Below are 13,022 nucleotides of genomic sequence, written 5' to 3'. Positions count from 1 at the left end.
AAATTTAAAAAACGTTTTCGTGGTGGACATAAAGTACCCTCCCTTGGTGTAACGTGTTACCATAATGTGCATCTAAAAGAACCGAAAACAGCAAAGAAGCCAGATCAAAAAATGTACAGTTGAACAAGTTTGCAAAAACAACAATTGTATGTTGAAAATGTGAAGTCTTTGTTTGTGGAAAACATAGTGAAAAAAGCAACGTGTGCCGCTCTTGCAAACGCAAGACTATTGATTCAGAGTAACCAACAATGACTTTTGGAAAGTAATATAAGACAATAATACTTACTCTGTAGCTTCCAACAACAAAAATAATTTATGTCTGTAGTACTACATCATTGCTCTTATAATTCGGGAAATATGTGAATACAATTTCCATAATGTTAAAATATATTGTAAGAATAACACATAAAAATGGTGATATACTTAATAGAATTTCCATAATGTTAAAATATATTGTAAGAATAACAAATAAAAATGGTGATATACTTAATACCTGCTCGGTTCGTAGCCTTCAGTTGTCTTAGTTTATAGTTACTACAAATACTACAATACTAATTTAATTCAATAAACCGATCAAGCCCTTGCTTACCTTTGTCCCTTACGTACGAATAGCAAAGTTTACAAAATTATCCTTTGTGAATATTTTTATCTTGTTCAGTATCCAGGAGAAAGTATCCATAAAGCTCAGAATAGTATACCTACCTGATATTTGTGGAAACGCCATCTATTTAAAGCATAAATGTTTATTTATTGAATTAGTTGTGGCGGAAGATCGCTTGAGCAGATTAATTTACTTGGATTTCCAAGTAAATTAAGTACTATAGCTTTTCGCGCATCAAGCATTACGTATTTAATCTGCTATTAGCTATGGCCCTTATCTTTTGCAATTTTTATGACTCAAGTTCAGCCTATTTAGCATTAACCATGGAAATTGCGTCATACTTAACAAAAGAGAAACAAGAATCTTACCGCCGACCTCCGTGGCAGAGTGGTTACCACAGCTTGCTACGACGCAAGGAATCTGGGATTCGAATCCCAGCCTGGGCATGGGTGAGTCATAAATTTCATCACAATACCACTCATCCTCGCCGTTGCGATTAGATAAAAGTGGTAGAAAAGCGACGCTAAATGACAAAATCAAGAATCTTACCGAAGATTCGTTTGACCCGCTCCTTCTCCTCTTGCACATCGTCATCTTCCGCCGTTTCTATCCTCGTGACGACTTTGCTGATGGTCCTTGTGAGCTGCATCGTCATGCTGCTCTTCCAAAATTGATCCACGAGATGCAAGTACCGGAAGATTCTCCTGATGTACTTGTACTCTACGAGGAAGATCAGGAACAAGTCTAGGAAGAAATCTAGGACTAGGTAGCAGATCTCCTCTCCTAGTTGCTCGTCGGACCAAACGAAGTAGCTTTTCCCCTGGTAGCAGAACGTCCCTCCGCACATGTTCTCTGAAATGCGAGGGGAAAATGTTAGTTCTCCTGAACAAATAAATAATAGCCATGTAAGATGAATCTTGCTATATCTTTGGAGTATAATAAGGAATGACAGATTCAGATTCAGTAAGTACACCTCATCATGTTTTCTCCATAGATTTCAATATTTCGGTATATGCTGTTTGCAACTAGAGGGTGGCACATTTTGCTTCTACCAGTGTTTGTTGGTAGACAAACGCCGGAGCGCATGCGCATGAATCACCCAGGTAGATGTACGAAATAAGCCAGCTACAGGAGATTCGCTGTGTCTGTGTTATATTCTGAAAAGGTTTTGGGGACTTTTTGCTTCCCAATCTCGAGTTGCTTCCTATAGTACAGGGTAAAGCAAATGTCAGGTTGCATAAGAAAAAAGATACGTACAAACATACACATGTTTGATATGTAATGGTCACAGTTACAGTACATGTTCAATATGCGCACTATCTGCTTGATTGTATGCTTCTATTCGAGGTGGTATGATATTGGAGCTGGCGCCTTTCTTTTTAGGTGGTCCAGGCTTTTCTTTTTCTTAGTGTCCCCACAAGTAAAAGTCCAAAAGTGTTATTTCTGGCGACAGTGGTGGCCATCGACCTATGTAACTTGACTTTTGACTCACCCTGCATATGTGATAGCGTAATCAAAACACTATAAATATTCTCAATAAAGAGTAAGAGTTTCCTGTTCGATTCTCGCTGAAAACTTACCTTGATATACAAAATACTTACCGCAGCACGACGCGAAATCTTTGGACTTGGTGCCATTGCATATGACATCCCTCAGATCCGGTGGGATAAGTTTGCACTTGTTGTTCTCGATCGCCAGGAGGGAGAACTTCAAGAAGCACCTGATCCCCGCGCAGTGCGGGCAGAGGTACATCAGCGGCTTCAGGAATTCCCGACCGACGGAGGCCAGCTTCAGGATCAAAATACCTCCGGTCCCTGCAAAGGAATGTTGGGTAAATATCGGTCAGCGACGTGTACAAGAACGGCGATTTCTCATAAAATAACTGGACTGGCTGCTTATAAAAGAAGGCACACCCCCAATCAGGGAGGATAAAAATAGTGATTTTTATTTTAAAATATAATTTTTGATGCCTTTTTATATATTTTTTTTAAAAGCACACTTAAAATTGCATGTATGGTTTTTGGCACCATGCATCTGTAGATATGATTTTTATAGGAAAGCTTTCTCTAGTTAAGGGCCCTGTAAAAGATGTGAACGGTTTGATTAAAGAAAATTAAAAAAATATATTTAAATATACATTTTTCAGTTTCTGATATTGTATATATGAACCTACGATGGAAATGTTTGTTGAGTGTGTTAATGAAACTATAATAATTTCAGTAACTTTTCTTCCAGTGAAAATAAAACATTCTCGATGTACTCTATAATTGTAAATTAAAATATTTTTTATAATGTTTGTAGCTGAAGTTTGGAATTTTTTTTAATGATAGGTTGCAAAATGTAAGCTGCCATGTTGACTTACAGCTTAATGATAATGACACTATTTACCGTTTATGATAATTAGTATTTTGCATATTTTTCTACAGAAAATGTTTGCCTATTAAATTTATTGAATTTTAAAGAAAAAGTTAAGTGTGTTTAAAGTTTACATATTACATATCCTTTCAAATGACCTTCACACCATCACTACATATGTATTTTGTTTCCTTTCTTTATAGCCTAATAAACACCATCAAATGATTAGGAGATTAGTGTACGTACTTTCAGCAAAAGTAATTCTTATATCTACAAAATCCTTATGTACATTATTCTATAAATTATTTATTTAGTGATTTGAATCAGCCATTTAAAAAAAGATCACCTGATTTAAATGTTGATTTAAATCGCGCTTTAAGTCAACATGATTTCAATCAATCAACCTTGGCCCCAATCCTACGAAAGTCCTCTGTACGCCACTGACAAGGTATCCACAGAACACAAAATGTGTCAATTGAAGCAAATATATTTACCCAACAACACTTTAAAGCGCATAAACGGCTAATTATGGACTTTTATTGCTTCAAAATAACCAGCTAAATGCATAGAAGTGTACTTGTATCAACTGCTGTTCCGTGTGAAACACTTAAATGCATGCATCAATTGAGAAGATCCGAAACAATCATTCTAAAGAAACGAAAATTGTACGTTTAACCGCATCAATAGATGCACCAAAAGCGCATGAACCCTGGTGTGATTAATAATATATTCCTGTTTCTGGTCCTGTTAACTTAAATACATCAACACTAATAATTTTCCGTGAACAATACGATACGAAGTATGAAAAGAATCACGACACCAGGGGATATTTGTCCAAAGCCTCGTCACGTGCTTTTTACTAGATGACAATGCTACATTTACAACACATATTGCGGCTTAATTTTCATTTCAAACAGCAAACAAATATATGACTTTAACGATGCTTCAAGGATGTTCTAAGTCACTTATTCTCATATAGGCTCTTTCTTTACAAGTTATCGGAAATGCTAAGCAGTGGCGCACAAGGAGTTTCCATAAAAATGATATTATGGCAACACTGATCAGAACTAAATTTTGCCATCGTTTCATTTTTTAGGAAAGTTACGGCAAAACGTGGTTAAGTCTCCACTGACTCTACTAACTTCAAACCACAATGGACCGAACGTTTTACACACGTTTAACGTTATTTATATGGACTTAATGATCCACGTCATAACTAAAAATAATTGTTGTTTTAAAAATTAAATCAATTTATAATATATTCTACATGCGTTATAAATATCGTCTATCCGTTACAACAATACTCACCAATAAGTAAATTTCCGAATATGTGGTTTCTCGTACTCTTGACAAGTGTAGGATATGAGATGCTGAGAACGTATGCTGAAGTACACATGGTCAGAATGTATATGGTTGCAATGCTTATTAGTGTACCTGCAATGTAAGAAGGAAAGTAGGCCATAAGTTTCCCAGCGAGAATAGTTCGTTCATTGAAAACTGTTCAAATTGTTAGGTTCTTACTAACACTTGTTTTCATATCATATTTTTAATTTTGTCTTACCAACTTCCGTTCAAACGGTTGCATTGATTACTGAGGGTTCGCTTTCAAGCTACACGTGTCGCTTGTCACCTTTCGCGTGTCGCTTGAGGATTTCACCAATCGAACGCTGTTCTTGCGGCCTATCATGCCGCTACGGTGTGAAACGTTACTGTTTATTGGTTCGTTCCCAAGCGACATGTGTCCCTTCGGTTTGAAATTCCCCATGATTATTTTATATTAGAAAGTAACATGACTTATCTGAATTAGTTTGAATTTGTTAGGACACAGATTACACTGTTCAACAATGAAATTTTTACAGAAAGGAAAATGCCCAATCTTTATAGATTTTGGTACGCTGAATTCGAAAATGACAATAGTTTTTGTTTTTTAGCTCCCGTTTTTGAGATAAAGTTAAAAAACAATCTTAGAGATTTTGGTACGCTTTCGTACGTTTTCGTGCTATATGAAGTTTGTCACGTCCATATTTCTGATTTTTAGCTCTCGTTTTCTTGTTATTTCAGGAATGCCAATGAATGCTGTGTTTCACGCAGTTGTAAGATACGCACATTTTAATGTGAGGCGACGAATTTGACCACATCCTCAGATATATCGATCGGTGAACACATGCTCTGCATGATATTACATCAGTGTTTTGTTTCTAGCTTACGCAGTCTGAGATTGCTTGCCTTCCGGAGTGCTCCATTGTGTATTGTGAAGTGAGTTTCTGAGTTACTGTGTGGAATCAAAACTGCTGTTATAATGCCCCGCAGATGTGTTAATAACCCCAACAATTTTTGTTATATATGTGGAGATGCAATTTTTGGACAAAGGAAGTGAACATTGTGAGAAGCAGTGAAAAAAGCTTATTTCCTATATTTTGGGTGCCGTGTTGGTGACCAATCAAAAGGATGGGCTGCTTATGTTTGTTGTACGGCATGTTCATCAACTCTAAATGCATGGATGAAAGGAAAAAAAGTTTCCATGTGTTTTGCAGTGCCGGCCATTTGGCGCACTACAAACCACACAACAAATTGCTACTTCTGCTTGGTGTGTCCGCTAAGTAAAGGATTGAACAAGAAAAAAAAGAGCATCATACAGTATCCTAATATACCAAGTGCTATGCGACCAATGCCTCATGGAGTGGGTCTTCCAGTGCCAGATCCTCCAATAGCCACCACAATAAACTTTTCTAGTGACAGTGAATATGAAGACCAGTCAGATACATGCCATCCTTCCACATCTAACGATCTCACCTTTACACCAACATAATCTAGTGAAATGCAGAAAATCACGCAAAGTGAACTCAGTGATCTTGTTAGAGACTTGGACCTTCCAAAACATAAAACCGAAGTATTAGCTTCTCGTTTAATGGAGTGGAATCTTCTGGAAGATAATGCTCGAGTATGTACTTTTCGCCAATGTCAAAAGCCACTTGAAAGGTTTTTTCAACACAAATAACGAAATGACATACTGTACGGATGTTGAAGGTTTGATGCAAGAACTCAATACCGTATACAAACAGGACGATTGGAGACTTTTCATAGATGGTTCGAAAACTAGTTTGAAAGCCGTGCTATTACATAATGGCAATGTGCTTCCTTCCATCCCAGTGGCATATGCAGCCCTAGCAAAGGAAAGTTACATCATGATGAGAGGAATTTAAACAGCATCGACTATGATAAGCATCAATGGCTCATATGTGCTGATTTAAAAGTCATCGGTATGCTTATGGGCCTACAAGGTGGGTACACTAAGTACTGCTGCTACATTTGTGAGTGGGACAGTCGTGCTAAGGATTTACATTACAAACAGAAGGACTAGCCACGACGACAAGCTTTATTGCCTGGCAAGAAAAATGTCTCATGGGAGCCACTTGTAAATCCCAGTAAAGTCCTGTTACCACCACTACATGTGAAGCTAGGATTGATGAAGTCAATTGTAAAAGCGGTGAATAAGAGCAACGAACGAGCATTTGAATACACGCGTGTAAAATTCCCTGGACTGAGTGCTGAGAAGATCAAGCAGGAGGTATCCATTGGTCCAAAAATACGTAAGGTCCTTGGAGACCAGCAATTCGAGTGTATTCTCAGTCCTGATGAGCTAAACGCGTGGCAATGCTTTCGGAAAGTTACGTCATTGTTCTTGGGCAATAGGAGGGCTGAAATTTATATTGAACTTGTCAATGACCTTATATGTGCCTATGAGAAACTGAAATGCAACATGTCACTAAAAATTCACTTCATTCACTCACATATCGACGTTTTGCCTGAAGATTGTGGGGCGTTTAGTGATGAACATGGTGAGAGATTTCACCAAGAAATCTCTGCAATGGAACATCGATACCAAGGAAGATTCAGTGCTTCAATGTGGGCAGATTTTTGGTGGACTTTGCAGAAAGGCTCTCATCTTCCCCATAAGCGGCAGGCGAAGAGAAAACGCGTGTTGTAAACAAGGTAGCTGTTAATAGCGTATCTTTAATTTAACTAAATTGACTAGCATTTCATGTCTAAAGCACTTTGATTTATTTTTTCACATGATTTGTGAATAGGTTACATTTTACTTTTTTGCATTGTTAGTTTGCATTGTAAAAACTAGTCTGACAAAAATGATGTGATATATTGAATCAGCAAGCTTGTCACTCAAAAATTTTGAATAGAATATGAAAAATATATGTATCAGTATTTCAGTAGCAATATAAACTTTAACACCCTGTATCTTAAAGACTAGAGCCATTCGAGACAAACGAACTCCATATTTGTGATCAGTGCATCGAATTAACCCCAAAACCACTGTCAATTTTTTGGTAAGTAAATGTGTGTTAGGCAGTGCTACGCTTGTTGGACTATGGCCCATTATAATATGTGAAGAATATAAAAGTTTCAATAACTTCCAAACCTGAGCTAATTTAGATTTTTAATTGTCATTTTCAACTTCAGCACACTCAAATCCATATAAATCAGCTATTTTGGCCTCTGTAAAAAACAAAAAGTTAAAATTTGTTGTCTAGTGTTATAACATTCTCTAAGAATGAATATATGTAATCTTAATACATCAAACTACATTACATCCATATGCGTAGTAAGTAATATGCTACAAAAAATTAACCTACCTAATTCTTTGGGTGTACTGTACATATCGAAGTGATCTGCAGGTAGAATGAGAAACGCTGCAGGAAACATGATGCAAATGTAGTAGACGACATCGCTGACAAAACACACTAGCCAATAGGTGACGGGGCTCACTCCGGTCATCATCTGCAGATGCTTGAAGCGGCTCACGTGTTCATTCGCTGGAAACGTGATGAACACCGAAGTGAATATGAGAATGAAGGTGAGCGCCATGTACCACACCATGGCGTTCATTGTCTTTATTTCAGTTAGTTGTTCCCACTGGAATTGCGAATGCAAGAATGTCAATACAAACTAAAATAGTAACATTTACATCCTAGATTTTAGCAATATTATCACGTGACGAGGTGGAAGAGGAAAATATATATTTATGGTTTTTAACACGTTGACCATTTGAGAGAAATTATGAAGAAATTTTGTTGGCACGTATGGATTTTGTCCAACATTAAAGGAAAACGAGTTTGTCTATATTAGTTATACGAATCTTAGAACCTTTCTATAACTCATCTGATTCAAGCATAGAATAGAATTAGGAAAAAAGGACAATTGTCGCCAAAAAAGCTCTAAGAGATCTTTTAGAAATAATACTTTCTTAAAGTCACTAGAAATACACTTACTTTTGTATATTACTTACTAGAAGCATTGCCACTTCGATCCTAAAATTCTTACTAATCATCACAGAACGATTTCACATTTAAGAATATGTTAACTGTATATTATACACATTTCATTTCAACACACAACACCTTGTATCAGTCTCTCTGAGAGATAAGTTCCAGTGATTCTATACAATGAAAGTGGTTTTCATACGACGAGTTAATTTATATTTTAGTATTTTAAGAATATTGTAATGATTGTAGTATGTAGCCATTGTACTGATTCACGCAAACCAAATTGAAAACCGTGATAGTGAACAATTAAAACTAAATAATGCTGATGCACTTTCAATATGCCAATACATATTTTTCTGTTGTGTGACTGTCAGATATACAGGGTGTATCAAAAAGAATCATCCGATTTAAAAATGCTATATTTAGGAAACCAATGGACATAGAACCTTGCAGTAAGTTGTAGAATACATGCTGGAATATAAAGTTTTGCTTGCAATAAGGTTTACTTTGTTGCAGGTAGGTGCCACTGGAGCAGCTCACTCTTTAGTCCGCGACAGGATGGCAACCCAGCAACCGGCAGCATTCTGCGTGCAACGTCCAATACTGTGAGCAGTAGGTGGTGCAGCACCGTATTTACGACGAAACTCACGCTGCACAACTGTAACGGACCACATTTGTTGAAGTGGAGAACGCAGAAAGCTTTCGGTTGTTGGGATGCCATCTTGAAGCGGACTAAAGAGTGAGCAGCACCAGGCGCCCGTTCCGAAAGTCGCACGAGTTGAACGCGTTAAACGAGTTATGGTAAATGGCCGTCCCATAAGTGCTCTCGTGCATTTCGTTGTGCTGTCCCAAAAGTCGCTTTCCGTGCTTCTCGTGCAAGAACGAGATTCACCAAACGCACGGGCCAGAAGACTGGTTTGTTCGGTGAGAGTCGTCTGCTGCGTGCAGGCAACTCGCGTGCATGATGGCTTTAAACTGCATATAAAGCAACATGCGTAAGACGAGTGTGCCTCAATGTGATTAAGATGAGTAACAGTGTCAGCAGTAGAGTTTATTTCTGCCATGAGAACATGCCTTCCGCTCGACGCCACGAGGACGCTGCGCCTGCGCTTTCGTCTAGAGCGTTCCATAAGTCTGTAAAATAACTCGTTTCACCAGGTTGACGAGCCAAGTTACTCTCGTTAAATTCGTTTCGTTAAGACTTTCGGAACGTACCTACCTGCAACAACGTAAAACGTATTGTAAGTGAAACTTCATATTCCAACATGTATTTTACAACTTACTGCAAGGTTCTATGTCCATTGGTTTCCTAAATATAGAACTTTTAAATCGGATGATTCTTTTTGATACACGGTGTATATCCTAACCTCAACGACCCTGTGGTACAGTGTAGTGATTATAAAGGTGTATTTAGCCAACACCTTTCTAAATTTTAAAGCAGTATATTGTTTTCAGATACAAACTTATTTCCCAAGTTGAGACATCTGGGTCAAGTTTAATACAAGTGGTCCGAAGTCCATTATGACAAGTATACAGTTAGCTAATAGTAAACAAAATGTAGTACTTACTGGTTTTTCGTGGCAACAGGAAGTTCCAAAGTGAACAGCCAGTACCATTGTGTGGAACAAAATTAATGCCTGAATGAAGAGAGATAAGGAACTGAGTACATACTACAAAATTTATTAGAATAATTATACATAACGATAAATAATCCTGGCATGGGCGTATATATAATTCACGTAAGGGGGGAGGGGGAGTTCAATTTTTGGTATGATTAGGGTTGCTATATTTCATAAGTGAAAATCCGACACACTGCTGACCGAAAGCTTGCGGGGAAGGGGGTTACTGAACCCGATAAAGTTGTGTGTGTGTGTGCATATCCATTATCATATTCTTTACACTTCTTAAGAAAAAACAACAGAAATCCACTTCGAAGTATACCACTAATCTTGCAATTCCTTTTCGGTGCCATAATCAACTAAGCTGCTATCTCACAATGTCAAAGCCGGCCCCCGTGGCGGAGTGGTTAGCACATCGCGCTACGACGCGGGACGGGTTCGAATCCTGGCCTGGATGTTTGTGAGTGTTCATTCATCAATTTCGTCATGTCATCTCTCAACCCCATCTTCGCAAATTAGCCAAAAGTGGCATAAAAAGCGAATAAATAAAACAAATCATAAATCAGAATGTCAAACTTTATTTGAGAACTGCGGACTGAACAGTGCGGGCGCCCAAGCACTGGCTATTTACAGTAAACAGCTTACTATGCAATGGAGGAGATTTGCAACTGAAATTCGGGCTGTCCGAAAGGTACGAAGTACAGACTTGACGTCCCCTAGTGCGGTTCGAAAGCGACAAGTACACAAGCTATGAAGACCATAGCTCGGAATACGGGTCGTTGCAGAGTTGGGTCACGTGATTTCCGCACTCGTTGTTCATTTGTTTGAAATCAAGGAGGTAGAAAGCTAGCACCACAGGTTTAGGCCGGCAAGTTGTTGGTTGAAGTTCTAATGTGTGGAACATTTGAAAATGCTATGTGATTTCTATGGTGAGAAACAAGTGTTTCAAACTCGAGGGAAACAACGAGTCCTCAGTTTTATCTACTGATCGTATTTGGCGCTGCAGTCGAAGTGAAATTCGAAAGACTTTCACTTCCAGTCCACGACTTGGAGACCGCACCGCAAGACCATACTCGGAGGATGTTTGCTTCAAGTACGGTCTTCCACCTTTCGGACACGGCCTATGTGCTGCTAGCAGACGGCAGCGCTATCGTGAAGTCAAATACCTTTGCAACATCTTCTTGTAACTCGATAACTCTTGTATTATCGAGAGGGAGCGGTTCAATGTACAGTCAGATTGTTTAGTAAAATGATAATTTTAATATTACGCATTTAAATATAAGTAATGTTGAGGAAAGTATAGTCTTAATAATTTCTTTTTTCCCACCCGATTCCAGGACATTTGTGCATCCCGAAGAAACTATTCGGGACACCAGTACAAATGATATCATCCCGGGATTGTCCCGGAAAATCCGGGACGTATAGCAGGCCTAGGTATGATCAAGTTATCAAAACCCAATCTATCAACCGGGCCATCCAACATTTTGGCACACTGTAATGAATAAGTGATATCCATTTCACATTTTTGGAATAATTTGTTGCAATGTGTTGACTGTGTTCAGAGAAACGTGAATTCAATTCTACTACAAAATGGTCCAAAAGTGAACAACGAAGGTTTACCTTGAAACATATTCTTGGGCTCTCATCTGGTGCATTATTTCCTCCGATTTAACTGCTGGGTGTTCTAGGTCTCTTTGTTTCTTCATCATAGTCTCTAAGTAGTTTCTATACTTTGGATTAAATTTCATTAAAGTTCTCAGAACTCTCCGTTTCTCTCTCTCTCTCTCTCTCTCTCTCTCTATCTCTCTCTCTCTCTCTCTCTGTATCAATATCTCTATTAGGATACTGTCATGTTCACATTTCTCTGAACAGTCCATCTTTTGAGGTTCCCACCATAATCTTGCACTGCATGAAGACAATTTGGTTAGAACAAGTGGAGATGTTTCAAACTCTCCACAGGTTACACGGTGAAGAAACTGAAGAGCTTGCTGAAATATTTATCCTCTACTAGCAAAGTAAAGACTGTAAAGGTTCTACAATTAGTGAATGCATTTCCACAAGTCACGCTACTTAGTATTTACACTTTTCTGTTCATCTTGTGTCGAACAACTTGAGAATGTTACCGAGTTCCCGTGGTTTTCTAGCACTGCGTTTCTAAAAACCAAATTTCTTTAAGAAGACTCGAGGGGAAAATATTATAACTGATTTGACAATCCCAATGCAGTTTCTTATCGCAGAAATTCCGAAACTATCAGGAAATTGCAAACAATTGGTCTGCAGTCCCATCTGGTGTGTGGAATTACGTAATTTCCTTCCCATCTGTATCCCGTCCTATACGTCTCTAATCTAGGAGAATAGAATAAGTACGAAGAAATTTTTATGAACAAGTGGATAGAACTGGTAATTTTACTGAACCATAAGGGGGGCTTGGACCCGTTGAACCCCCCTTAAATACGCCCATGAATCCTGGTTATTTTTATGACAAACTGTTATTTCTGCAGTAATGTATCTTCTTGCTGAGAGTACATTTTCAAACTACATTACCGAATTACAAAGAAATACTAATAAAGCGTTATTTAATGCGTAGATGAGCCTATACTTCGCACACATTGGTTTTCAAATTGTACAGGGATTCCAGCATGAGCATAGGTGTTGTTTGTGAGTCTTCCTTCATCATTTTTATCATGTCATCACTCATCTTCATCTTCGCGATGAACTCAAAGTGGCAGAAGGAACGAAAAACCAAATGAATCAATCAATTTGCTGTAGTTGTTGGAAATTACATATTGTAAAAAAATTCTGAACTGAAAATAAGGACTGGATCGAAAGTAAATTACATTACCTGACATGTATACTCCATCCAGTCTTTGCGCATATAGAGCAGTTTCTTAACAAACAATATTTTGAAATGATTGCAGACAAGTCGGAATCCAGTGCGAGTTAAATTCTCTGGAAAGCAAAAGTAATACAATCTAACAAAACATTTGAAAGTATGGTTATCAAAATATATATCTAATGGCTTCGGTACAATATATATGATTATCTTTCTGAGCAGAACTAAGAAAAACATTTTATTCTTACATATATATATCTGTTTCTACGCCTTATAAAATATTGTCGTGTTTTGTTATGTTCGTTTTCATCCTTTCATTTCCTATATTTATTTTC

At 37.9% G+C, this 13,022-nt stretch overlaps 1 protein-coding gene and 1 long non-coding RNA gene across 3 annotated transcripts in view; one reads left to right on the top strand and one right to left on the bottom strand.

Annotated features, from left to right (window-relative positions):
- The window catches only part of LOC145986806 (phospholipid-transporting ATPase ABCA3-like), a 29,523-nt gene that overhangs the window by 13,657 nt on the left and 2,844 nt on the right, over positions 1-13,022 (bottom strand). The window contains exons 4-9 of the mRNA XM_083121252.1: positions 12,697-12,803; positions 9,804-9,872; positions 7,606-7,885; positions 4,265-4,390; positions 2,203-2,415; positions 1,151-1,453 (exon numbers count right to left, since the gene is read on the bottom strand). Coding sequence (XP_082977378.1) covers positions 1,151-1,453; positions 2,203-2,415; positions 4,265-4,390; positions 7,606-7,885; positions 9,804-9,872; positions 12,697-12,803 — 1,098 coding nt within the window. The remainder of the gene's footprint in view (positions 1-1,150; positions 1,454-2,202; positions 2,416-4,264; positions 4,391-7,605; positions 7,886-9,803; positions 9,873-12,696; positions 12,804-13,022) is intronic.
- The window catches only part of LOC145986814 (uncharacterized), a 268,487-nt gene that overhangs the window by 254,398 nt on the left and 1,067 nt on the right, over positions 1-13,022 (top strand). The gene's annotated exons all lie outside the window — the stretch shown is intronic.

The sequence above is a fragment of the Lepisma saccharinum genome, chromosome 4 (assembly GCF_977018435.1).
Source record: "Lepisma saccharinum chromosome 4, izLepSacc3.1, whole genome shotgun sequence".
NCBI lineage: Eukaryota > Metazoa > Arthropoda > Insecta > Zygentoma > Lepismatidae > Lepisma > Lepisma saccharinum.
The sequence above is the reverse complement of the archived record's forward strand: the minus strand, read 5'-3'. Positions and strand labels throughout refer to the sequence as shown.